At 42.4% G+C, this 27,678-nt stretch overlaps 1 protein-coding gene across 2 annotated transcripts in view; it reads right to left on the reverse strand.

The window, feature by feature from the left end:
• LOC140487778 (tRNA (32-2'-O)-methyltransferase regulator THADA) overlaps nucleotides 1–12,204 on the reverse strand; it is a 295,012-nt gene extending 282,808 nt beyond the window's left edge. The window contains exons 1-3 of one of the 2 annotated variants that reach the window (XM_072587028.1): nucleotides 12,045–12,202; nucleotides 2,323–2,387; nucleotides 1,496–1,523 (exon numbers count right to left, since the gene is read on the reverse strand). In XM_072587028.1, coding sequence (XP_072443129.1) covers nucleotides 1,496–1,523; nucleotides 2,323–2,387; nucleotides 12,045–12,126 — 175 coding nt within the window. In that variant the 5' untranslated portion in view covers nucleotides 12,127–12,202. Of the gene's footprint in view, nucleotides 1–1,495; nucleotides 1,524–2,322; nucleotides 2,388–12,044 lie in introns of both variants that reach the window. The other variant, XM_072587029.1, reaches the window with a different exon arrangement.
• Between the last annotated feature and the right edge of the window lie 15,474 nt (nucleotides 12,205–27,678).

Consider the following 27,678-nt stretch of genomic DNA (forward strand, 5'->3'; position numbering starts at 1 on the left):
TCAGGATTGTTCTCTGCACTAAAGGAGTTTTATTCTAAATCTAAGCTGTACTGTACCTGTCCTGGATAGTACACTGGGAGCCAGCTTCCCAACAGATGTGAGTGCCAACAGTTGAACTCCTGAAGTAAGCATACAGGAAACGCCAATGAAGTCCTGCAGCAATTATCAAACACAAGCCTCTGCAAGGTCATGGATCATGCACCCAGAGTTCGGTTTGCTACTATTGTACCACATGACCTGATTACAATGCAGTCAAGGCATCGAAGAACGAGTCTGTACTTGTTTTGAAAAGAACCTTGAAGAATTTGCGCCAATTGTAAAGGAATCAAATGTAACTTTCTTGGTAGTAAGAATTAATGATCAATGAGGTTGGCAATATTTGACCTGGAATCAGTATCGACAGGAAAGAAGTTAAAACACAGAAGCCTTGTGGCTGACAGACACAAAGGAGAGTAACAAGGCAAAGGACAGTTGTAAACAGAAGGCAATCAGCACACAAGTGCAACCAAAGAAAAAGCAAAGACAGAAAGGCAAACACAAATGTATATGAAGTGAAGACAGTAAAGCTGTCAATGAAAAGGCTAATTTTCTGTTGAGTAAAAAGAAAAACAATTCGATCAGCTTTTACAGATGCAATGCACAAGAGAGCTTTTAAAAAAAGGCAAAATTCTAAAAAGTAATGAACATAACCTCAGCAAGTAAAATTGCTGACAGTTTGTATCAGAGGACCAAATCATGAACCAGGTACTATTGGTCATTCAGTTAAAATGGAAATCTCAAGAACTAGGCCCACAAGATTGACATGGCCATACAGGAGAGAGTGATAGATGTGTGCCTTGACGGTTTTAACTCTATCCAGGGACATTGGATAGAATACACCTGCCAGAGAATACAAATCGCAACCAAACAATTTAGTTGAAAGCCTGAGGTTGAAGCCATATCAGTTTGGAGTAAAGAAGGTATTTGTTTTTGCCCGAGATGTACCTGTACAGGTTGTTCTGCTATAACGCCCATTTTGTTAACACAAATTCACTGTAACACAATTGACAAATTGAAGACACTGTTTCTAAAGTGCGAACTTTTAAACGTGTATTGGCTGTAATGCAATTACATCACCAATACTTTAAGTGCTGTTCCTAAAGCACAATTTTTCTATAACACAGGGTTGCACAAGAACATAACTATCACGTTTTAGAAGAACCACCTGTATTGTATTGACTGTGTACACTGAAAATTACCTTTTTATTATAACTTGCCTGTTAAATCATGTATACTGTGTATTGATTCTGATTGTCCTCAAAGTAAAAACTAAAAAAAAGTGAAATCTTGGCAATTTCTTCACTTGATCACTTTCCCCGTGGTTTACACTTTCCCTATGGCAATTATAGCAGGAGATGTAAATGGTATGACAGGAAAGCACAGATTAAGGATGGGGGAAGAACAAGCACAACACCAGTGTGTGATCTGCTGAATATAAACAGACCCAGTCACATACCTGTTTGCAGCTCAGTCACTGACAGCACCTGAAAACAAGGAAGTGGAGAAGGGGAGGCAACAGAGTGAAACATGGCTTAATACAAAGCAAAATAATGCACTGAATAAATAACAGGTTGTATGAGAGAGGGGTCAAAATGCAGTCTATGATCAAAGAAATCTATATATATACACATACACAAAACTACACATACGGAGGGAGGGCATTTCGTCTCACTGTTTAATGATCTAAATACCTGTCTTATACACCTGTATATCCTATTCCTTAAAATGTCTGGATGACAAAAATCTATCAATCCCAGATTTAAAATGAACAACTGACCAAGATCAATTGCCACGTGCCAAAATGAGTTCTGAACTTTACCACCCTTGATGTTTTGCAATATCATTCCTGAAATGTTTTGGCAAATTTCGCCACAGTCTAACCACGGTTTTGTGTGTCTTTGGCAGAATTTCTTGCCCCTAATATTCCCTCTTCCACACATACAGACGCACACACCCTTTTTCTTCCTCCTTTCATAAAGACGTTGACAAATTGCATTCCCATGAGCCTCTAATTCCTTGTCCACTTGCTGTCCATCAGCATGGATCAGTTTAAACACACAAGCGACACACACATTAGCCCCTGGACTAATTACATGCGCACTGTTCCATTTCAGCCTGCAATCTGCTTGCTCACCGTCCAGTCCTTTGATAACAGGAGGAGAGCTCGAGAGAGCTTATTAGTAACACCACAAAGTGTCAAGATGGAGTAAGAGCCAACAGTGTTAAATGACATAATATACCCATGAACTCCCCAGTTAGTCTGCACTATTAAACCCCACGTACCCCCTCTCTCTCCAGTACGTCACTCTGCATCTTCTTGATCACTGCATTCCTCTTCTTCTGTTGACCTATTAATCAACATCAAAAACATGACTGTGAGAAAGAGATTTGCATCTGTATAGACTTGTACACAGTTATATAGGTCACAGGATGTCTGAAAGCACTTTACAGCCATGATTTGGAGATGCAGTGTTGGATTGGGTATACAAAGTTAAAAATCACACAACACCGGATTATAGTCCAATAGGTTTAATTGAAAGCATTAGCTTTTGGAGTGCTGCTTCTTCATCAGGTGGTTGTGGAATACACAATTGTAAGACACAGAATTTACAGCAAAAGTTTACAGTGTGAACAGTTGAATGAAACTTGATCACACATATCGACATAGACATCAAGTTTCTCCAGAAATGCAAGCATGCAGGGAAGATCCCAAAAGGCTTAAACTAATGTGGTCATTCTAACATTTGAGACACTTAAAAACAATCAAAGTATTTTTCAATGTATAATTTCAGTTACATCACACTGTAAGCTTTTGCGATAAATTCTGTGTCTTACAATTGTTTACTCCACAACCATCTGATGAAGGAGCAGCGTTCCGAAAGCTAGTGCTTCCAATTAAACCTGTTGGACTATAACCTGGTGTTGTGATTTTTAACTTTTTACAGCCAATGAAATACAACAAACTTTGTTTTAACCAAGACCATATCAACTGACACTCCTGATAAACTGGCAAAAATTATATACTTCAAATACAACAATCTACCATGATGTCCAAGTATTTATGCTGTACATAAGTTATAACCGCAATGTGTTTTTCCTTGTACTATGTTTCTTTGACTTACTGTGTGTGTTTTACATTGATTTTTAGTAGGTGTGTTGATTTTTTACAAAGAACTTTTTGAGGGATGTTGACGTCTCAAAGCCTCATATTTGGTCAGAGTTTACTGCGATTATAGGTATATCTTAATTATCTGGAATATTTCATCAACTAGCACACTTCTAGCCCCAAAGGTGCCAGTTAATAAAAACTTTGCCGTACTTAGTACTATCAAATTTGTAATTCAGGACACAAGAGAAATATCCATCTGTAGTAAGAAATGGGTGACCTGTGGGAATATGAAGGGCAGCAATTTGGGGGAAGGCAATGGGACTGAGCAAGTGTTGCAAGCAATGGAGATGGGAGGGACTGAATGATGAGAGAAGTGACAATGGAAGGGAGGGAGCAAGTGATACATGCAATGTAGGTGAGAGCGAGTGAGTGTTGTAAGCAGTAGAGATAGGAGAGAGGAAGTGAATGATGCAAATGGAAAGAATAAGAGCAAGCAAGTGATGCGGGTAGTGAAGTTGGGAGCGAACAAGTGTTGCACGCAATGGAGATAGGAATGAGTGAGTGGTAAGAGAGATTGAGGTGGGCAGGAGCATGCCAGTGTTATCCCAGATGGAGATGGGAATGAACACACAATGACAATGGGAGGGATCGAGCAAGTCTTGCAAGTAATGGAGATAGGAACAAACTAGAAGTGGCAATGGGAGTAAAATGAATTGAATGATGGAAGTAGATTGGGGGCAGTCAATTGGAACAAAAAGGGTGGATAAGATGGGATTAGAGTGAGTGAAGGCAAGGGGGTATGGAGAGAGAGGAGGAGATGAGAACAAAGAGAGTGAAGGTGACGATAGTGGAGATGCAGAGGAGATGGGATTTTTTTTTTAACCCTTCTTACAATATTGGCATCTCAAGCTGGGCCAACATTTATTACTCTTCCCTGGTTACCTTTGCAAAAGTGGTGGTGAGCTGCCTTTTTGGACTGCTTCATTCCATTCAGTGCATGTGCACCATCTATGTTATTAGGATCAAGTTCCAGGATACTGACCCAACAACAGTAAAGGAATGGTGATATATTTCCAAATCAGGATAGGAGGTAACTTGGACAGAAACATGCAGGTGACGGCTATCCCATGTGTTTGCTGCCCTCATCCTCCCAGATGATTGCCGTTATGGATTTGGAAGCCTCCTTGATGAATTTCTACAGAGCATCTGGTGGATCATACAAATTACTGCTACTGAGTGTCGGTGGATGTCAGTGGATGTGGTGTCCATCAAGTGCTTTATCCTGAATGGTGTCAAGTTTATTGAGCATTGCTGGAGCTGCATTCATCCAGGCAACTGGAGAATATTCCATCACACTCCTTGCAGATGATGGACAAACTGTGGGGAGTCAGGGTGTGGGTTAATCCCCATAGGACTCCTAGCCTCTGATCTGCTCTTACAGCTACAGTATTTATATAGCTCGTCCAGTGGAGTGTCTGGTCAGTAATAACCCCCAAGAAACTGATAGTGGGGGATTCAACATTGGTCACACCATTAAATGTTAAAGGAATATATTTATATTCTTTCTTGTTGGAGATGGGACTTGAGATAGCTTTCGCAAATAGAGTTCAGGAGAATCCAAAGGGTTTTTACAAATATATCAAGGACAAAAGGGTAACTAGGGAGCGAATAGGGCCCCTCAAAGATCAGCAAGGCGGCCTTTGTGTGGAGCCACAGGAGTATTTTGCATCAGTACTTACTGTGGAAAAGGACATGGAAAATATAGCATGTAGGGAAATAGATGGTGACATCTTGCAAAATATCCATATTACAGAGAAGGCTGGATGTCTTGAAACAAATAAAGATGGATAAATCCCCAGAACCTGATCAGGTGTATCGTAGAACTCTGTGGGAAGCTAGGGAAGCAATTGCTGGGCCTCTTACTGAGATATTTGTCTCATCGATAGTCACAGGTGAGGTGCCAGAAGACTGGAGGTTGCTAACGTAGTGCCACTGTTTAAGAAAAGTGGTAAGGACAAGCTGGGGAACTACAGACCAGTGAGTCTGACATCGGTAGTGGGCAAATTGTTAGAGGGAATCCTGAGGGACAAGATGTACATGTATTTGGAAAGGGAAGGACTGATTAGGGATAGTCAACATGGCTTTGTGCGTGGGAAATCATGTCTCACAAACTTGATTTTTTGAAGAAGAAACAAAGAGGATTGATGAGGGCAGAGCGGTAAATGTGATCTATATGGACTTCAGTAAGGCGTTCGACAAGGTTCCCCAGGGGAGACTGGTTAGCGAGGTTAGATCTCATGGAATACAGGGAGAATTAGCCATTTGGATATAGAATTGGCTGAATGGTGGAAGACAGAGGGCGGTGGTAGAGAGTTGTTTTTCGGACTGGAGGCCTGTAACCAGTGGAGTGCTACAAGGATCAGTGCTGGGTTCACTACTTTTCATTATTTATATAAATGAGTTGGATGTGAGCATAAGAGGTATAGTAAGTAAGTTTGCAAATGACACCAAAATTGGAGGTTTAGTGGACAGCGAAGAAGATTACCTCAGATTACAACTAGGTTCTTGATCAGATGAGCAAATGGGCTGTGAAGTGACAGTTGGAGTTTAATTTAGATAAATGTGAGATGCTACATTTGGGGAAAGCAAATCTTAGCAGGACTTTCACACTTAATGGTAAGATCCTAGGGAGTGTTGCTGAACAAAGAGACCTTGGAGTACAGGTTCATAGCTCCTTGAAAGTGGAATCGCAGGTAAATAGGATAGTGAAGAAGGCGTTTGGTATGCTTTCCTTTGTTGCTGAGAGTATTGAGTACAGGAGTTGGGAGGTCATGTTGCGGCTGTACAGGACATTGGTTAGGCCATTGTGCAATTCTGGTCTCCTTCCTATCGGAAAGATGTTGTGAAACTTGAAAAGGTTCAGAAAAGATTTACAAGGATGTTGCCAGGGTTGGAGGATTTGAGTAATAGGGAGAGGTTGAAGAGGCTAGGGCTATTTTCCCTGGAGCTTCGGAGGCTGAGAGGTGACCTTATAGAGATTTATAAAATCATGAGGGGCATGGATAGGATAAATGGACAAAGTCTTTTGCCAGGGGTCGGGGAATCCAGAACTAGAGGGCATAAGTTTAGGGTGAGGGGGGAAAGATATGGAAGAGACCTAAGGGGCAACATTTTCATGCAGAGGGTGATATGTGTATGCAATGAGCTGCCAGAGGAAGTACAATTGAAGGCTAGTACAATTGCAACATTTAAAAGGATATATGAATAGGAAGGGTTTGGAGGGATATTGGCCGGGTGCTGGCAGGTGGGATGAGATTGGGTTGGGATATCTGGTCGGCATGGTCGAGTTGGACCAAAGGATCTGTTTCCGTGCTGTACATCTCTATGACTCTTTAACTGCATAGTCATTGCCTGGCACTTATGTAGTATAGATGTTTCTTGCCACCTGTCTATCAAAACCTGTCCAGGTCTTGCTGCATCTGGACAGACTGCTTCCGTATCTGAGGAATTGTGATTGGTACTAAACATTGTACAATTAGCTCTCTTTCTGATCTTATGATTGCAGAAAAGTCATGGATGAAGCAGCTGAGGATGCTTGGGCCTACGACACTACCCTGAGGCATGCCAACAGAAATTTGCTGGAGCTGAAATGACTGACCCGCCCCCCCCCAACAATCATAACCATCATGCGTCCAACCAGCGGAGTTTTCCTGATTCCTATTCAATCCGGTTTTGGTAGGCTAGGACTCCTTGATGTCACACTTGATCAAAAGCAGCCTTAATGTCAAATGCAGTCACTCTCACCTTACCTCAGAATAGCCCTGACAGAACCCAAACTGAGTGTCAGTAAACAGGATGCTGCTAAGTAAGTGCAGCTTAATAGCTCTGTTGATGACACCTTCCATCACTTTACTGATATGATAGTTATTGGCTGGGTTTGATTTCTCCTGCTTTCTATAAACAGGACATTCTTTGGCTATTTTCCACATTTTTGGGTAGATGCCAGTGTTATAATTGTACAGGAACAGCCTGGCTAGGGGTCTGACATGTTCTGGAGTACAAGTTTTTGGAATGTTGTTGGAGCTGCATCCATCCACGCAAATGGATAGTATTCCATCACATCCTGACTTATCCCATATAGATGGTGGGAGTCAGGAGGTGAGTTACTCACTGCAGTACTCCAAGCTTCTGACCTTCCTTTGTAGCTACAATATTTATATGGCTAGTCCAGTACAGTATAATTGCTGGAATGTTGTAAGGGCCCTGAGTCTTTGTAGTATTCCACATGGAGTGAATCGAATTGGTTGAAGACTGGCACCTACTATGCTGGGGTCCTTTGGAGGATGCCAAGATGGATCATTTGCTTGGCACTTCTGGCTAAAGTGTTCTGTTGCAAACACTTCAGCCTTATCTTTTGAACTAATGTGCTGGGTTCTCCCATCATTGAAAATTTGGATATTGTGGCACTTTCTCCTCTAGCAAAGTTGTTTAATTATCCAGCATCATTAATAGCTGGATGTAGCAAGACTGCAGAGCTTAGATTTGATCCATTGATTGTGCAATTGCTTAGCTCAGTCTGTCACATGCTGCTCGAGACCAGTAAGACCTGTTAGGTAGTTTCACACTTCATTTTTAGGGATGCCCTCCTGTAATCTTCATTAAGCCAAGGTTGATTCCCTGGCTTGATGTAAATGGAGGAATGGGGGAAATATGCCATGCCATGAAGTTGTAGATTGTGTTGGTGTACAATTCTGCTGCTGATGGTGGCCCATTGTGCCTCATTCTTATAAAAGCCCAGTCTTGAGTTGCTTGATCTTTTGGAAGACTACGCCTGCATACTACTGTGCTATCACCTCTGCTGGGACTGTCCTCAGTTGGATCAGGACATTTCCAGGGATGATGACAATATTGTCTGGGACATTATGTTCAAGGTATGTCAATGTCAACCTGCTACCTGACCGGTTGGTGAGATAATTCTCTCAATTTTGGCACCAGCCCCCAGATGTTAGCAAGGATGGCTTTGCAGGGTCAATATGGCTGTGTTAGTCATTATTGTTTCTGGTGCCTGGGTTGATACCAGATGGCCCATCCTGATTTATTCATTTTTTGAGATTTTTTTCTGAGTTGGAACCACTGAATGGCTTGCTCCTCCATTTCAGAGGGCAGACAAGTGTCTATTGCATTGCTTTGGGTCTAAGGTCATATGCAGGCCAGACCAGGTAAGGGTGGCAGCTTTCCTTCTCTAAAGGACAGTAGTGAACCCAATGCATTTTTATATCAACTGACAATGAATTCCTGGTTGAGGGACTTTTTAATTCCAGATTTTTATTGAACACAATTGTGAACTGAGCAAAGGCAGCAGGAATGGAAGGGTGAAGGCATGAGGATAGGTGGAGCTGATGGAGGTAGGCATGAATGATGGGGGGCATAGAGGGACTGGAGGCGATGTGGCTGGGAGAGAGTGATGGAATGGTTGGTGCCGTGGGAGTGCAATTAGTCAAGGCAATGGGAGCAGACTGAGTGAAAGCGATGGGAGCGGAGTGAATGGAGGGATTGGACCAGGGTGATGGGGGTGGACAGAGTTGATGAAACCCAACGACTGAAAGACTGTGCCCTAACCGAAGACCTAGGAACACTGGAGCAGCAGTCAGCCAATCAGCTCAAGTTTGTTTCACGATTCATTTTGGGAAAGCAAATCTTAGCAGGACTTATATACTTAATGGTAAGGTCCTAGGGAGTGTTGCTGAACAAAGAGACCTTGGAGTCCAGGTTCATAGCTCCTTGAAAGTGGAGTCGCAGGTAGATAGGATAGTGAAGAAGGCGTTTGGTATGCTTTCCTTTCTTGGTCAGAGTATTGAATACAGGAGTTGGGAGGTCATGTTGCGGCTGTACAGGACATTGGTTAGGCCACTGTTGGAATATTTGCATGCAATTCTGGTCTCCTTCCTATTGGAAAGATGTTGTGAAACTTGAAAGGGCTCAGAAAAGATTTACAAGGATGTTGCCAGCGTTGGAGGATCTGAGCTACAAGGAGAGGCTGAACAGGCTGGGGCTGTTTTCCCTGGAGCGTCAGAGGCTGAGGGGTTTACAAAATTATGAGGGCCATGGATAGGATAAATAGACAAAGTCTTTTCCCTGGGGTCGGGGAGTCCAGAACTAGAGGGCATAGGTTTAGGGTGAGAGGGGAAAGATATAAAAGAGACCTAAGGGGCAACTTTTTCATGCAGAGGGTGGTACGTGTAGGGAATGAGCTGCCAGAGGATGTGGTGGAGGCTGGTACAATTGCAACATTTAAGAGGCATTTGGATGGGTATATGAATAGGAAGGGTTTGGAGGGATATGGACCAGGTGCTGGCAGGTGGGACTAGATTGGGTTGGGAGATCTGATTGGCATGGCCGGGTTGGACGAAAGGGTCTGTTTCCATGTTGTACATCTCTATGACTCACTGGTGCAATGCCTTTTGCTCACACTAGCCCCATATCTCTTTTCATGACTAGTATGCAGACATCTGTCAATTTGTACTTTAAGCATACTTAGTAACTGAGCTTCCACAGCCCTCTGGGGTATAGAATACCTAAGATTCATCCCTCTGAGTAAGAAGAAATTGTCCTTATCACAGAGCTAAGTGAATTCCCCCTTAGCTTTAAATTGTGTCCCTGACGCTTGCGTCTAAGTCCAGACCTGCATCCTGTTTTAAGTATTTTGTAGACTTCAATCAGATCACCTCCCATTCTTCAAACTCCCAGAGAATTCAAGCCCAGTTTATCAAATCTCTCTTCATAGGGCAGTCCTGTCATCCCCAAAATAAGTCTGATGAGCCTTTGTTGAAGCCTCTCTGTTAATTATAATTTCCTGAGATAAGGAGACCAAACTGCATACAGTATTTCAGGTACAGTCTAAACCAAGCTCCTATATAATTGAACTAAGGTTTCATTACTTCTGTACTCAAATCCTCTTGCATTAACCTTTCTAATAGCTTTCTTCACCTGCACATGAGCCTTCTGTGACTTATTAACAAGGATCTCGGGTTCTCTTTGTACATCTAAACTTTCCAACCTCTTACCATTTCAGAAGCACAGGTACTCAAGAAATGACAGTAACATTATGTTGGACAAGGACACAGAAACATGGAACAGGTGTAGGCCATTTGGCACTGCTTCGAGATGAAAAAAAACTGCAAATGCTGGAATCCAAAATTGACAGGCAGGAGGCTGGAAGAACACAGCAAGCCAGGCAGCATCAGGAGGTGGAGAAGTCAATGTTTCAGGTGTAATCCTTCTTCAGGACTGAGGATGGGTGTCAGGGGAGCTGCAGATAAAGGGGGTGGCTGGGGCAGGGTGGTGAAGTGGGTCAGGTGAAGACAGATAGAGAGTGTGACCTGGTTGGTCAACAGAAGGAATGAGTCTGGTTGGTGGCAGGGAGCAGTGGAAGGGAGGGGGAGGGGCTGGGAAGGGAGGTTATTTGAAATTGGAGAACTCAATGTTGAGTCTTCCAGGCTGTAGGCTGCGCAGGCCGAAGATGAGGTGTTGTTCCTCTATGTAGTTCATTTTAGCAATGGAGGAGGTCAGGGATAGTCATATCAGAAAGGGAGTGGCAGGGGGAATTGAAATGGGCGGTGACTGGGAGGTCCGGTCGGCCCTTGCAGGCCCGGCTAAAATGCTTGGCGAACCGTTCCCTAAGTTTGTGTTCAGTCTCCCCGATGTAGAGAAGACCATATTGGGGGCATCTGATGCAGTAAACTCAGTTAAACGAGAGGCAGGTGAACTTCTGTCCCACCTGGAAGGACAGTTTGGGACCCTGGCGAGAGGTGAGGGGCGATGGTGTACCAGCAGGTTTTGCATCTTTTCTGGTTGCAGGGGAAGGTACCTGGGGGTTTGGGTGGGTTGGTGGGGAGAGTGGCACAAACCAAGGATTGGCAAAGGCAGTGGTCCTTGTGAAAGGCACAGAGGAGTGGGAAGGGGAAGATGTTCTTGGTGGTGGGATCTAGTTGGAGTTGGTGGAAGTGTTTAAGGATGATACATTGGATGTGGAGATTGGTGGAGTGGTAGGGGTAGGTGGGGACAAGGGGGACTCTGTCTTTATTGCTTTGGGGGGAGGTTTAGAGCAGTGGAATGGGAAATGGAGATGGTGCAGTGGAGGGCTGTCTGGATGATGAGGGGAGGAAAAGCTACTTGTTCAAAATAGGTGGACTTCTGGGAACCTCGTGAGTGGAATGCCTCCTCGTCCGAGCAGATGCTGTGTTCTTCCACCCTCCTGCCTGTTTAATTTGGCCTTGCTTCGCCATTCAATATAATCATGGTTGATCCTCTATCAATTCCATTTTGAAGACATTTAGCGTCCCGGCCTCCACTGCATTCTGCGGCAATGAATTCCACAGGCCCACCACTCTCTGGCTGAAGAAATGTCTCCGCATTTCTGTTCTGAATTGACCCCCTCTAATTCTAAGGCTGTGTCCACGGGTCCTAGTCTCCTCGCCTAAAGGAAACAATTTCCTAGCGTCCACCCTTTCCAAGCAATGTATTATCTTGTAAGTTTCTATTAGATCGCCCCTTAATCTTCTAAACTCCAATGAATGCAATCCCAGGATCCTCAGCCGTTCCTCATATGTTAGACCTACCATTCCAGGGATCATCTGTGTGGATCTCCGCTGGACACGCTTCAGTGCCAGTATGTCCTTCCTGAGGTGTGGGGACCAAAACTGGACACAGTACTCCAAATGGGGCCTAACTAGAGCTTTATAAAGGCTCAGTAGCACAACGGTGCTTTTATATTCCAACCCTCTTGAGATAAATGACAACATTGCATTCACTTTCTTAATCACGGACTCAACCTTTAGAGAATCCTCGACTAGCACTCCCAGATCCCTTTGTACTTTGGCTTTATGAATTTTCTCACCGTTTAGAAGTAGTCCATGCTTGTATTCTTTTTTCTGAAGTGCAAGACCTTGCAGTTGCTCACATTGAATTCCATCAGCCATTTCCTGGACCACACTCCCAAACTGTCTAGATCCTTCTGCAGCCTCCCCACTTCCTCAGTACTACCTGCCTGTCCACCTAACTTTGTATCATCGGCAAACTTCGCTAGAATGCCCCCAGTCCCTTCATCCAGATCATTAATATATAACGTGAACAGCTGCGACCCCAAAACTGAACCCTGTGGGACACCACTTGTCACCGGCTACCATTCCAAAAAAGAATCTTTTATCCCAACTCTCTGCCTTCTGTCAGAGAGCCAATCCTCAATCCATCCCAGTAGCTCACCTCGAACACCATGGGCCCTCACCTTGCTCAGCAGCCTCCCTTGTGGCACCTTATCAAAGGCCTTTTGGAAGTCTAGATAGACCACTTCCACTGGGTTTCCCTGGTCTAACCTACTTGTCACCTCTTCAAAGAATTCCAACAGGTTTGTCAGGCACGACCTCCCCTTACTAACTTGTTCTTGTTCTAATCCGACCCTGCTCTTCCAAGAATTTAGAAACGCATCCTTAATGATGGATTCTAGAATTTTACCAACAACAGAGGTTAGGCTAATTGGCCTATAATTTTCCATCTTTTGTCTTGATCCTTTCTTGAACAAGGAGGTTACAACAGCGATCTTCCAACCATCCGGGACTTTCCCTGACTCCAGTGACTTTTGAAAGATCTCAACCAACGCCTCCGCTATTTCTTCAGCTACCTCCCTCAGAACTTTAGGATGTATCCCATCAGAGCCAGGAGATTTATCAATTTTAAGACCTTTTAGCTTTTCTAGCACTTTCTCTTTTGTGATGGCAATCATACTCAACTCAGCCCCCTGACTCCCTTTAATTGTTGGGATTTCCCCAAACAGGTCCTCCACCCTAGCTTTGCCTATGTTGTTAGTCCCAACGTGGGATTTCCCTTTCTCCCAATATCCCTTGATTCCTTTAAATTCTGAGCATTTATCTATCACTTTTGTGAATATAGTTAAAAAAATCACACAACACCAGGTTATAGTCCAACAGCTTTAATTGGAAGCACACTAGCTTTCGGAGCGACACTCAATCACCTGATGAAGGAACGTCGCTCCGAAAGCTAGTGTGCTTCCAATTAAACCTGTTGGACTATAACCTGGTGTGTGATTTTTAACTTTGTACATCCCAGTCCAACACCGGCATCTCCAAATCATTTCTTGAATATATTCAGTGACATAGTCTCCACGGCCTTCTGTGGTAGAAAATTCCCCAGGTTTATCACTCTGAGTGAAGAAATTGTTCATCTCAGTCCTGAATGGTCTACCCTTCATCCTGAGACTGTGCCCCGATTCTAGACTCCCCAACCAGAGGAAACGTCCTCCCTATAGCCATGGTGGATTTTTAGAGGTATGTATCAGATCTCTTCGCAGCTTTCTCACCTCTATTAAACACAGGCACAGTCAAAACAATCTCTCCTCATAGGATAGTCCTGCTGTAGTGATTGCAATGAGGTCAGCAGCTGGACCTCATAGAACATGAGTTATCTAATGATGCTTTAAGCACAAAACTCTGGGTTGACACTCTAATGCAGTGGATTAGAATAGACAGAGAAATTTATTGCAAAAAAAAGAACAAAAAGAACAGGATTGTTGGCTGCACTTCAGTCCCCTGCTCCTGAGCTTTGGGCACCCCATGTAGAGGGGGGAGGGAATGTCAGAGGATTTCCTCATGGGTCTGCTTCTGAGCCTGGCCATACAGGTCCAGGCAGCAGGCCATGGAGGGGGTCGATTGCCTGCCCCTCTTCCACGGCTATGTCCAAGCCCGGATGTTCCAGGAGAAAGAGCAGGGAGTGGAGTGTTAGATTTCCCCCTCCAACTCTATTTTGATTTAATCCCCATCCTCCCCTTCACCTTTTGATCAGACAACATTGCCCTTTGTTGAGAAGGGCACGGCCTGTCACTGGCCACTTGGGGGTTTCCTTTCTTCCTGGTGGTGGAACATCAATAAAGATTTATGGCTTGGTACGTAAATAAAGATTTATGCACTTGTTGCTCTTCATTGTGAAGAAAAAGAAAACAAAAGGAGTGTTTGGAGCGCTCTCTACGCAGGAGTCCTCACTCTTCCTGTCAAGTGAAGTGTTGCAGTGGTTCACGGACTCCCAGTTCAACTGTTTGTTTTGAGGCACAGTGTAGTCTGGAGACCATGTGTATGTTGGTTGTAAGCATTTGCACTCCTTATTTAGTTACCTAAAGAACCTTCTCCTCTGCTTCTAGTTGCACTTCAGCCCCATGCTCCTGATCTTGGGCACCTGGTGCAGAGGGGTATGGGCAGGTCAGAAGATCTTCTCGTGGGTCTACTCCTGGGCCTGGCCAGGTTGGCTATAAACAGGCCCAGGCAGCAGGCCATGGAGGGGGTCATTCCGAGCCCAGGTGGCCTTGGAGAGGGAGCACGCAGTATCCACCAACACTCTCGATGCCTTTAGGGAGAGGTGGGCACCACAGGGGGTGGAGTGCTCTATTTCCCCTATTTTATTTTGATTTGATTCCTACCCTCCCCCTTCACTTTTTCCATGGAAGCATCACCCATATCGGGCTTTGCTTGTTACTGGTTCCCCTAGCCACATTGATGTTTTTCGTTGTGGTGGAATATTGAATAAAATTATTTACACAGATGATATTTTCTCTGAGTCCTTGCACAACACAACATGGGTGCTGTGGGAAAAAAAATAAGCACCACTGTTGTATGGTGTACAGCATGGGGATATTAATTTTTAAAAAAACAAAAGTGTCAGACATCCTGTTCACCCTGAGAGAGCTAGACCAGTGTCAAGGACTCTCCATGCGTAAATAAGGGGTGCCTTGGTGACAAGATATCAGCCTCTGTGGGGTTATTTCACCGACCATCCATAGTATGAGCCTTGTGAACTTCCACTGCACTCCTTCAATGGCAAGTGTGTCACTTTTTGGGTGGAGAAACCAAAACTGCCTGCAATACCCCAGGTGGAGTCTCATCAAGGCCTTGCAGAATTGCAGTAAGACATCCTTATTTCTGAACTCATCCTCTGACAATGAAGGCCAAATACCATTCACCTTTCTAATTGTGTCCTGCATCCACCCCACTTAGAATAACAGAAAATAGGTGCAGTAGGCCATTTGGCCCTTCAAGCCTACTCTACCATTCATTATGATCATGGCAGATCATCCAACTCAACAGTCTGTCCCCACTTTTCCTCCACATCCTTCAATCCATTTAGCTTCAAGTACTATATCCTAATCCCTCTTGAAATGATATAATGTTTTTGCTTTCTGTGGTGGCGAGTTCCACAAAGGTTCACCACTCTGGGAGAAGAAATGGCACTTCCTCTCAGTTCTAATGGCCTATCTTTAAACTCTAACTGTCTACTTTCATTGACTTATGTACAAGGAGGGCACCCAGATCCCTTTGTATACCCACACATCCCAATATATCACCAGTTAAATCATACTCTTCCTATCTGATTTTCATACCAAAGTGTATAATTTCACACTTAGCTATGTTATACTGCATCTGCCATGTGTTTGCCAACATTCAATTTGTCTAAACCCTTTGAATCCTCCTTGCATCCTCCTCATAATTCCAAACCCTACCCAGTTTTGTCATCAGTAAACTTGGACACGTTGCAATCAAAAACAGAAATTATACACAAATATATCGCTACCCCGAGGGATCACTGAACTTGATATGTCAATGCTGTTCTCTTTCCAGAGATGCTGCAAAACCTGTGAGTTCCCCTAGCAATTTGTTTTTGTTTGTTTCAGCTCTCCAGCATCCAGTTCTTTGTTTTATTTTGGAAATGTTGCATTTTGTCCCCTTACCCAGGTCATTTATGTATAGTGTAAATAGCTGGGGCCCAAGCACTGCCTGCTACTTGGAAAAGACCCATTTATACGCACTTGCTGTTTCCTTCTGTCAACCAGTTCTCAATCAATGCCAATATATATTACACCCTATCCCATGTGCTTTTACTTTGTCCACTCACCTCTTATTGGAAGGACCTTATCAATAGTCTTCTGAAAATCCAAATCCACCATATCCATTGGTTTACCTTTATTTATTCCACAAGTTACAATCTCAAAAAACTCCTGTAGATCCATTAATCATTATTTGCCTTTCATAAGCTAATGCCAGCTTTGTCCAATCCCATTAATGTTATCCACATGTTCTGTTATCAATTCTTTTATGACAGATTCTTAACATTTCCCCATGACTGACATGAGATTCTTTCTTCCCCTCCTTTTTTAAATAGCAGGGTTATATCTAGCACACTCCAACCTGCAGGAACTGCTCCAGATTTAACAGAACTTTGGAAGATGACCATGAATGTATCCAATATTTCCAGGGCCACTTCCTTTAGTATTCTGGGGTGTACATTATCAGGCCTTTGTGATTTCTCAGCCTTTAATCCCATTACTTTCCCCAGAGCCATTTTCTCACTAATACTGATTTCTTTCAATTCTGCCCTTTCACCAGTTCACTAACATTTGTCGGAAGTTATTTGTGCCTTCTTTTGTGAAGACAGAATCAGTTCTGTTCTGACAGAAAACAAAGAACTGCAGATGCTGGAGATCTGAAACAAACAAAAACAGAAATTGCTTGAGAAACTCAGCAGGTCTTGGAGCATCTGTGGGAAGAAAGCAGAGTTAACATTTAAAGTCTGGTGATTCTTCATCAGCTCTGGTGAGACCTGCTTGAATTTCTGTTTTTGTTCCATTTCTATTTTCTGCTATTTATTTGTGCAGATTATAATTTCCCCAGCTTTTGACTATAATGGACCTAAATTTGTCTTTAACAATCTTTTTCTCTTCACATATTTTAAGAGCTTTTATGGTCAGTTTCTATAATTCCTGCAATTTTACACGTATTGTTATTTCCCTCCCCCACCTTGATCAAATATTGCATTCTCTTTTGCTGAATTGTAAGATGCTCCTAATCCTCAGACTTGCTGTTTTCTCTACAAATCTCTCTCTTTGGATCTAATACTATCCCAAATTTCTCTTATAAGCCATTGTTGAGCCACCTCTCCTGTTGTTTTTGCAACCAACGGGAATGCATATCTGCTGTAATGTATGTGCATGTTCTTTAATTATGATCCATTACCTATCCACAATTAACTCCTTTTGCAAGGTTCCCTAATCATCCTTGCTAATTTGCACATCATACCCTTGTAGTTCTCTTTATTTACATTCAGGACCAAAGTTTTGGACTCAACTACTTCACTCTCCAACTTAATAAAGAATTCTATAATCTTATGATTACTCTTTCCCAAGGGACCCCACACAAAACTGTTAATTAATTCTTTCTCATTACACAGTACCTAATCTAGAGTTGCCTGTTCTGACTGATTCCTCAAAAGTGATTCCTAAAAGCAAATCACGTCCATATTCCAGAAAATCTATCCCCCCCAGCATCACGGCTAGTTTGGTTCATCCAATCTATTTGTAAATTAAAGTCATGCACCCGATTTCTTGTTTAATGCCATCCCTTACATCTCCAATGCTATTTGGGGGCCTATAGACAACAATCCCAAAGCATTTGCTGCCCCTCGCTGTTACCTATCTCCATCCATACAGATTCCAAATCATGATTTTTTTTCAGCCAATTTGCTTCCTCACTATTGCACTGATTTCATTTTTTTTTACTAACAATGCCACCCCATCTCCTTTCTCTTTATGTCTCCTCTTCCTAAGAGAAAAAATATCTTGGGATGTTCCATTCTCATCCTTGGTCACCCTGCAGCAATGTCTCTGTAATATCAACTATATCATAACCATTTATGTCTATTTGCAAATGCTCTACACATTAAAACACAAACTCTTGAAACCTGTCTTTTGAACCCCATTAATCATTTCGCATTATAGCCCTACGTGTTGCTCCCTTTTTAAAAATCCTGCTTCCATTTTGCTTGTTATCTTTTTGTCTTGTCCTCCTCTTTCCATCTCTTTCTCTCCCTGTTCAGATCCCATTCCCCTGTCATTCCAGTTTAAACCCTTCCTCACAGCAAACGACAGCCCATCCCTATTTTTCCAACCACGTCCTGGTCTGGTGTATCCTATTTACTCTGTGCTGGTGATGACAAGGTTACTACACTGGAGGTCCTGCCTGCTAATTTACATCCTAATTCTTTATATTGGAGGACTTCATCCTGTTTACTTTCACATATCTGGTACCGATATGTATCTCAACAACTGTCTGTTCATTCTGAGTGAAATGCTCTGAATGTTGATGGGTGATGTCTGACTGAGGACCAACACAGGGCTCGATGCACAATGATTCCAAGGTGGGCCCACCCTGCAGCATCCAGTGGAAGCTGCCCCGGGGAATGCGGGCCCTCCGGCCCTTCTCCTGAGCCAGACCTCACTCTAACCGCGGCTCCACAATCAACCACAGCTCAACACACGGGACCAACGGCTCCCTCGGCATCACCACCTCCTGACACACTCCCGCGATACACGGTCTTTCTACCTGAAGCTCCGGCTCCTCCTCGAGCGGCTCGTTCCCCGCGGTGCGGCTGGAAGGTCAGCCTGAGACAGCGCCTCCCGCGGCCGGAGGAGCAGGTCCCGGGGAGGCTGAACCTCTGCTCCTCCCAGTCCCAGCAAGGGGAGATCCAAGATCATTCAAACCATGGCAATCAATAATTGCACAGAGAGATCAAGAAACAATCTACCCGCAGAGAAATCAATTAATCAGACCCATAGAAATATCAATAAATCAACCCATACAGTGATCAATAAATCAGGCCTGTGTCGATCCGTAAATCAAACTCATGAATTATCCATGAATTAACCCAGATATGATTTGGAGATGCCGTTGTTGGACTGGGGTGCACAAAGTTAAAAATTACACAATACCAGATTATAATCCAACAGGTTTAATTGGAAGTACTAGCTTTCTAAGCACTGCTCAGATGGTTGTGGAGGACACAATTGTAACACAGAATTTATAGCAATAGTGTGATGTAACTGAAATTATACATTGAAAAAAAACCTTGATTGTTTGTTGAGTCTTTCATCTGTTAGAGTACCATGATAGTTTCACTTCTTTCATATGTAAATCAGAAAATTATTTTAAAAAGTTACATTCTCAGTTTAAGTATAGCAATTGGTGTCAGCCAGATAATACATTGAAGGTGTTAGCCCCCTGTGTTCCCTGCCAGTGCCATAATTGTTAAACTGATTCTAATCTAAAAAGTGAGTTAACAGAGTTTTACATGGATTCATGCAGTTTTTGAGCAAAGTACAATGCGTGAGAAACAAAATACACATATTAATAAGTTTCAGTCTGAGTCAAATTCTGAAGCAGCAAATTTTATTGATACGTACTTACATAGTTTGCTGTCTTTGTGCGATCATCCTGCCAAACTAATTTCCATCCGTTGGCCACATCCCTCCTGAGACTGGCACACTATTCTCCTGTTACTGGTACATCCCGCTACATGGTCACTCTGCCCTATTAGTCATAGATAATTCTACCTGTTTTTGCTTCTTCTGTTTTCCTCTGCCAGGTACATCCTGCTACACGGTCGCTCTGCCCTGTTAGTCATAGATAATTCTACCTGTTTTTGCTTCTCACTGTTTAGTATTTGCATGTGCAGCCTAATTTTATAATGTAAGCTTTTGCAGAAGCAACATCTGTTCCCTTATTCTGCACAATTTTAACCCTATACCTTACAAATGTAACTCTGCAAGTACAAATTCACCCTACAAACATATATGTATTATGTGTGCATGTGAGTTTTTGTGTGTCTGTCTGTCTGTCTGGGGTGGGGGGTTGTGAGTGTGAGAGAGTGTGTATGTGTGTGTGTATGTGAGTGTAAAGTGTCTAAATCGGTGAGAAGGTGCATGTATGAATGTGGGAGTGTGTGTGCCTGTAAGAGTGTTTGTGTGTATGTGTGTCTGGGGTGGGAGACTGTGAGTGTCTGTGAGAGAGAGTGTATATGTGTATGTATGTGAGTTTAAAGTGGTCTACGTCTGTGAGAGGATGCATGTGTGAGTGCGGGTGTATGTGTGTCTGTAGGAGTGTGTGTGAGTGTCTGTGTATACGTGTGTGTATAGGAGTGTGTGTGTGTGTTTGTAGGAGTGTCTGTGTGTTGTATAGTGCAATGGTGGTCACCTGTAGTGTGACATGAACCCAAGGTCCCGGTTGAGGCCTTCCCTACATCCAAAAATTTGCAGGTTAGGTGAATTGGCCATGCTAAATTACCCGTAGTGTTAAGTGAGGGGGTAAATGTAGTGGAATGGGTCTGGGTGGGTTGCTCTTCGGAGGGTCGGTGTGGACTTGTTGGGCCGAAGGGCCTGTTTCCACACTGTAAGTAATCTAATCTAATCTATGGGTACGGAACATATACACTCCCTCTCACACTCATAACCCCCCCACCTCAGGCAGACGGACACACATACACACACAAACCCACATGCACACATATACATATACGTTTGTGGGGTGAATTTGTACTTGCAGAGTTATATTGTACTTTGCTCAAAAACTGCATGAATCCAAGTGAGACTCTGTTAACTCACCTTTTAGATTAGAATCAGTCTAAACATTATGGTACAGACAGAGAACACAGGGGGCTAACACCTTCAACATATTATCTGGCTGACACCAATTGTTACAGTTAATCTGAGAATGTAACTTTTTAAAAAAATGTTTGTGATTTACATATGAAAGAAGTGAAACTATCATGGTATTCTAACAGATGAAAGACTCAACAAACAATCAAGGTATTTATCAATGTATAATTTCAGTTACATCACACTGTAAACCTTTGCTGTAAATTCTGTGTGTTACAATTGTGTCCTCCAGTACCAACTGATGAAGGAGCGGTGCTCCGAAAGCTAGTGCAGTGCTAGAGACAAAAAAACTGCAGATGCTGGAATCCAAAGTAGACAAGCAGGAGGCTGGAAGAACACAGTACACCAGGCCGCATCAGGAGGGGTAGAAGTCAACATTTCAGGTATAACCCTTCTTCAGGACTGGGGGTGGGGATAAGGGAAGCTGCAAGTAAAGGGCGGTGTGGGAGGGTTTTGGATGGAGAAAGGGGCGGAGTAGTGAAGTAGTGATAGCTGAACACAAGTAGAGGATACAGCCTGATTTGTCTCATGGAACGAATGAATTCAGTTGGTACACCAGTTCCCTGGCTTTCCTTATCACTTTTTTAAAATAGTGGCACCACGTTAATCAACCTCCAATCTTCTGTCTCCTCACCCGTGACTATCGATGATACAAATATCTCAGCAAGAGGCCCAGCAATCACTTCCTTAGCTTCCCAGAAAGTTTTACAGTACACCTGATCAGGTCCTGGGGATTTATCCACCTTTATGCATTTTAATACATCTAGCACCTCCTCCTCTGTAGTATGGACATTTTTCAAGATGTTAGCATCTATTTCCCCACATTCTATATCTTCCATGTCCTTCTCCGCAGTAAACACTAATGCAAAATACTTGTTTAGCATCTCCCCCATCTCCTGCGGTTTCACACATTGAATGCCTTGCTGATCTTTGATGACTCCTATTCTCTAGGAGAAAGTGAGGACTGCAGATGCTGGAGATCAGAGCTGAAAATGTGTTGCTGGAAAAGCGCAGCAGGTCAGGCAGCATCCAAGGAGCAGGAGAATCGACGTTTCGGGCATGAGCCCTTCTTCAGGAATATTCCTGAAGAAGGGCTCATGCCCGAAACATCGATTCTCCTGCTCCTTGGATGCTGCCTGACCTGCTGCGCTTTTCCAGCAACACATTTTCGGCTCCTATTCTCTCCTTTGTTACCCTTCCATCCTTAACATATTTATAAAATCCCTTTGGATTCTCCTTAACCCTATTTGCCAAATCTAGCCCATGTCCCCTTTTTGCCCTCCTGATTTATCTCTTAAGTATACTTTTACTGCCTTTATGGGAATTGGTTTAGCTCAGTTGGCTGGATTGTTGGTTTGTAGAAGAGTGTGAAACCAACTGTGTGGGTTCAATTCCCATCACCAGTTTGAGGTTACTATGAAGGACTCTCCTTCTCAATCTCTTCCCTCGCCTGAAGTCTAGTAGCCCTCAGGTTAAATTACACCAGTTGCTTCTCTCTAATAAGAGAGCAGCCCCTATGGTCCAGTAAGATTATGGTGACACAACAACTGCCTTTGGACTCTTCTGAGGATTCACTCAAACCCTACTGTCTATACCTGACATATGCTTCCTTCTTTTTTTTAAACAAAAACTTCCATTTCTCTAGTCGTCCAGCATTCCTGACATCCACCAGCCTTGCCTTTCACCCTAACAGGAGCATATTGACTCTGGACTCTCGTTCTCTCATTTTTGAAGGCTTCCCATTTTTCAGCCATCCCCTTACCTGATCAAATGATTGAGTAAAAACAAGGAGAGGTGTACGACAAAGTGGATAGTTTTAGTTCAGGAAATATTGTTGAATTATAATGGAAAGATGAAAAAACTAAAGCAGTTGTATCAAAATTCACATGCAGAATAAGAATCTGAGTGTATCCCAGAATATTAATATCTTAAGAATGACATCTTGATGGGGAAATGGAGACTATTACATATTCAGACAGATAGGAAATGGGCAGAAGTTCATCAAGTTGCATTACCAATGGGTTACAGAAAGGTGTTGCCAGTAATATATGAATTACCAGTAAGAGGTCATTTGGGAGTAAGGAAAACTCAAGCCAAAATATAAGAACATCTTTACTGGCCTGGACCACATAAAGATGTGGTTGAATTTTTTGGACAAGTCATAAGTGTCTGATATTTGGAAAACTGCAGGCAGTGATAAAACCAACACCTTTAATACCCATTCCTGTACTTGAGGAACCTTTTACATGAGTCTTAATTGATCGCAAAGGACCCTTACCAAAAACAAAAAGTGGAAATCGGTATTTGTTGACCATAATGGATGCATCTACTAGATTTCCAGAGGCCATTCCAGCGTGGCTAAAAGGAATGCAGAAGAGTTACTCAAATTTGTTATGAGATATGGTCTACCCACAGAGATACAATCAGATCAAGGGTCAAATTTTACAACAAAATTATTTAAGGAAGTTATTGACAGCTTAAGAATAAAACAATTCAAATCCACTGCATACCATCCAGAATTGCAGGAAACAATGGTGGCATCAATCTTTAAAGACCATGTTGAGAGCTTATGGTCAAAACTATCCAGAGGATTAGGATAAAGGAATTGCATTTGTTCGTCTTGCAATTAGGGGCACACCTAATGCATCAACTAAAAGAAGACCACTGAAACTAGTTAAAGAGAAATTGGTGAGTCAGAGTTCAGAGACCACTCTTTTGGACTATGTATCAAATTTTAGGGAAAGATTAAATACAGCAGGTGAGTTTGCCAGACAACATTTGAAAGTAACACAGCATGTGATGAAACAGGAAGCAGGCAAGAAATCAAAAATTTACAATTTTGCTAAAGGAGATAAAGTGTTACTGTTACTCCAAGTGACAGATGAAACTTTAAAGGCAAGGTGTAGTGGGACTTATCAACTCAAAAGGAAATTGAGTGAGGTGAATTATTTGATAAGAACACTGGAAGGAAAGAAATCTTGCAGAGTGTGTCATGTGAATATGCTCAAAAAGGTATTTTGATAGGGAAGGAAAGCAAAACCAGAATGTGATATTAGTTACAACACAGAGTGAAGTACCAAGTTCTGATGATTCTGAATTGGATATTCCTCAAATTAAATTAGGAAATGAGGAAGTTATCAAACATTTTAATAAATTATTGAGTTACCTTCCAAAGAGTTATTACAATCACATGAGGAGATACGTGGGAATAAGCTAGCAAGTACTAATCTAATTATGCATGATGTTGATATAGAAAACGCTGTTCCAGTTAAGCAACATCCTTAAAGACTTTACCCTCTAAAGTTGAATCTCACAAAGAGATTGAATGCAAGCTCAAAGACAATATAAAGTGATTTAAAGCAAATGTAACCCACCCATAGTCATGGTGCCAAAACTAAATGGTACTCAATGATTATGTGTGGACTATCATAAAGTCAATGCAGTTACAAAATCTGATTCATAATCTATTCCACTTTTGGAAGACTGTATTGAGAAGATGGGACAAGTAACTTATATTTCTAAGTTGGCCTTAGTCAGAGGATACTTGCAGATACCTTTATCCAAAAGAGCAAAGGAAATTTTATGATACCGAATGGACTGTGCCTGTTTAAAGTCATGCTGTTAGTATGACAAATGCGCCAGTCACATTTCAAAGACTAACCAATAAAGTCATTTTGGAATAACCCAATTGTATGTCATACATAAACGATCTGGTGATTTTTAATCACACATGTAAGGAACATTTACAGCATCTATCGGAATTGTTCAACTGACTTGGGGAGGCAGGCTTAATGGTAAACTTGGCTAACACTGAGTTCACAAAGACCCAAGTCATGTTCCTGGGCCATGTCTTGGACTTGGACAGATGACCTTATGGGTTGTGAAAACAAGGGTTATTGGGGAATTTCCCATACCATTGACAAAGAGGGAACTACTACAATTCCTGGGCCTGTCTAGTTTTTATCAGAAATTTGGACCAAATTGTAACAGTGTGGTTTCTCCAACAATTGACTTGTTGAAGAGCAGAAAATTTCAGTTGACAGAGGAATATCAGAAGGCATTTGACTGCCTGAAGGCTGTCTTAACCACTGCCCCAGTGTTAGCCACATCTAATTACACAAAACCATTCAAAGTGGCAATTGATGCGAGTAATGTGGGTATCGATGCTGTATTCTTGCAAGAAGTTGACAATACAATACAAAGATCTATTGGCTGTTTTTCTAAAACATAGAATAATCATCAACAAAATTATTCCTAATTGAAAAGGAGACCTAGATTTTGGTGTTTGTGTTGCAACATTCCAACATTTATAATGCCAGTAATGTGTTTGAGAGAATTGTATATCCTGATCATAACCCCTTAAACATTTTGAAAAAAAAATGAAGCATAAAAATCCCAGACTGTTTAGATGGACCTTATTAGTGCATCCATTCAGTTTGAATAATGATTGCCAACACATTGTTGTGACTTTGATATCTGAAATATCAAAGTTGTGACAATGCATCAGCTATTATATTCTTTGATGAAGGAAGACAGAGGCATTTGGTGGTGGGTAAAATGGACTAAAATGGACTGTATTAGTACATGTTTGCATGTTTATAGTCAATGTAATGTATATGTATTGTAGTACACTAATTGCATAAAACTAAAGCTTATTAAAAATAAGGCCATATTTGTATATAGATGGTTCACTTTTTTTAAAAGGGGGAGGTGTGACAATAGCTGAAAATGTGTTGCTGGAAAAGCACAGCAGGTCAGGCAGCATCCAAGGAGCAGGAGAATTGACGTTTCGGGCATGAGCCCTTCTTCAGGAATGAGAAAGTGTGACAATACTATAGCTTTAAGAGGTGTATTTTGACCTGTTTTCTTTTGAAGAGACTTTTAAAAGAAAGGCAATAAGCTGTCTATTTGAATACAATAAAGTAAATGGCTTGGGTTTTTTTTTAATTGGAGCAATAGAAGCAGCCTGAATGGGTGGAGTCAAGTTCCCACAGAACCAGAATTTTTAGTTTTAGCTTTCAGTAACAGCTTAAATTAGATTAGATTCCCTACAGTGTGGAAACAAGCCCTTCAGCCTAACAAGACCACACCGACCGTCCGAAGAGTAAACTACCCAGACTCATTTCCCCCTGACAAATGCACCTAACACTATGGGCAATTTAGGATGGCCAATTTACCTGACCTGCACATCTTTTGGAATGAAACTGGAGCAAACCCACACAGACAGTTGCCTGAGGCCAGAATCAAACCTGGGTCCCTCGTGCTGTGAGACAGCAGTGCTAACCACTGAGCCACTGTGCAACCCCTTTTGCTGGGGTCTTGAAGCTAGATTTGGAAGGTACAAGACATCTGTCCCTCTACCCTTTCTTTCAACATTTTCTCTTGATTTTTCTTCTTCCTGGACTGGAGAATTGCCTGTGAGACAATCTATTTTACTGAATTTGCCCTTTCCCAAGGATGTATTTATGGGATGTTACGATATTGGAACAGTTATGATTAGTACTTAAATCATCTATTATTCTGTTAAGTTTTCCAATGGAATAGTTATTCCAATTTCTTCTTTCTTTCTTTAACTATAGTGAATGAATAAAGTGTGTTTTGCTTCAAATCTGGTAGTTTGATCGATCAAATTGCATCTGCAAAGTGGCACTTGCCTTTAAAATAAGAAAAAAAAAATTATCTTCTTAATATATTTTGAAGGGGTTTGGCCTGGTCCATGACATCCTGCTTCTTGTAAATTCTGTTTCATTCTCCCAGTCCTCTATTTGGTTGCACCTATTCCAATGCCTGATAAGGAGCCTGATGTCCATCCCATTGCCAGACTTCAATCTTTCAGCCCAGTTGTGAGACATTTTTCCTCCTGCAAGGAGTCAAAGGGAGGAATTGAGTCTGATAGAGATGGATGGAAAAGCAGCTAGGGATGATGCAAGGGCAGGAGAGATGGTGCAGTGTCCACAAGTAGTGAGTGGGAAATGCTGAGAACAGGAAGAACTAGTGGTCTGAGGGAATGAGGTAGGTGAGGGCTGTTGAATAGACATGCTACATTCAATAGGGAGAGTTCTAGTCCATAAGCTTTGGTATGTGTAGTGGCAAGTCAGAGTGAGTGATGCCTGTGAGTGCAAGGGAGCACAGAGAAAATGGTAGCATCTGGAGTGCAAGTTGAAGTGCAGGAGATCACTCCCCACAATGCTGAGCTTTTCTTTTAACCCAAAAGGGCACTTTCTCTGTCCAAACTGGCTGCGTCTGGTGACCTAGCTTCCTTTGGTGGTCTGGGGGGTACAGCACTGCCATCCTTTCTACCACTCCATTCAACAGCAATTCCAAGTTCTTGTTAGCAAACGGAGAAGTAATTTGCCCTTCTGGACAATGTGCAAGGGGATAACAGATCGGGAGCACAGTGTGAGGGGCAGTTCCTGGCTTGCAGTAGATTGGGATAAAAGTAGTGCCAGCAACATAAACACCAAAAGGTCCCAGCCGCAGCAAACACTTCCACCTCTCCTATTGCAGATTTCCAAATTTAATGAGCTGAAGAGCAGAAAATTAAGTTGGAAAAATCGACATGGCCTGTGGCAGACCGACTTCCATGAATGTCCCTGAAAAATACATTTTGCCAAGGACAAGGGAAATTTTAGTCCTGGGTAAACCCGCAGCATTTGCTGTGAGATTATACTTTGTGGATAAATAAACAATCAATACGAGTATTTTTTAAATGGTGACAAATTGGGAACAATGATGATCCGAAGAGATTTCAGGAACCATGGACTAAATCACTAAAGTGTAATAGTCAGGTATACAAAAATAATTATATCTTGGAATTTTAAACTCAGTTGTTCAATGGACTCCTTCATAACAGCTGTTGTCTCATTGGATACCGGTACCAGATGCTAAATCATTGGATCCCTGTACCAGCTTTCAAATTACTGAATCCGACCCATCCCATATCAGCTTTCAAACCATTGGCTCCACTGTGTCAGTTGGTAAATCACTG

This window comes from Chiloscyllium punctatum, chromosome 17, assembly GCF_047496795.1.
Source record: "Chiloscyllium punctatum isolate Juve2018m chromosome 17, sChiPun1.3, whole genome shotgun sequence".
Lineage (NCBI taxonomy): Eukaryota > Metazoa > Chordata > Chondrichthyes > Orectolobiformes > Hemiscylliidae > Chiloscyllium > Chiloscyllium punctatum.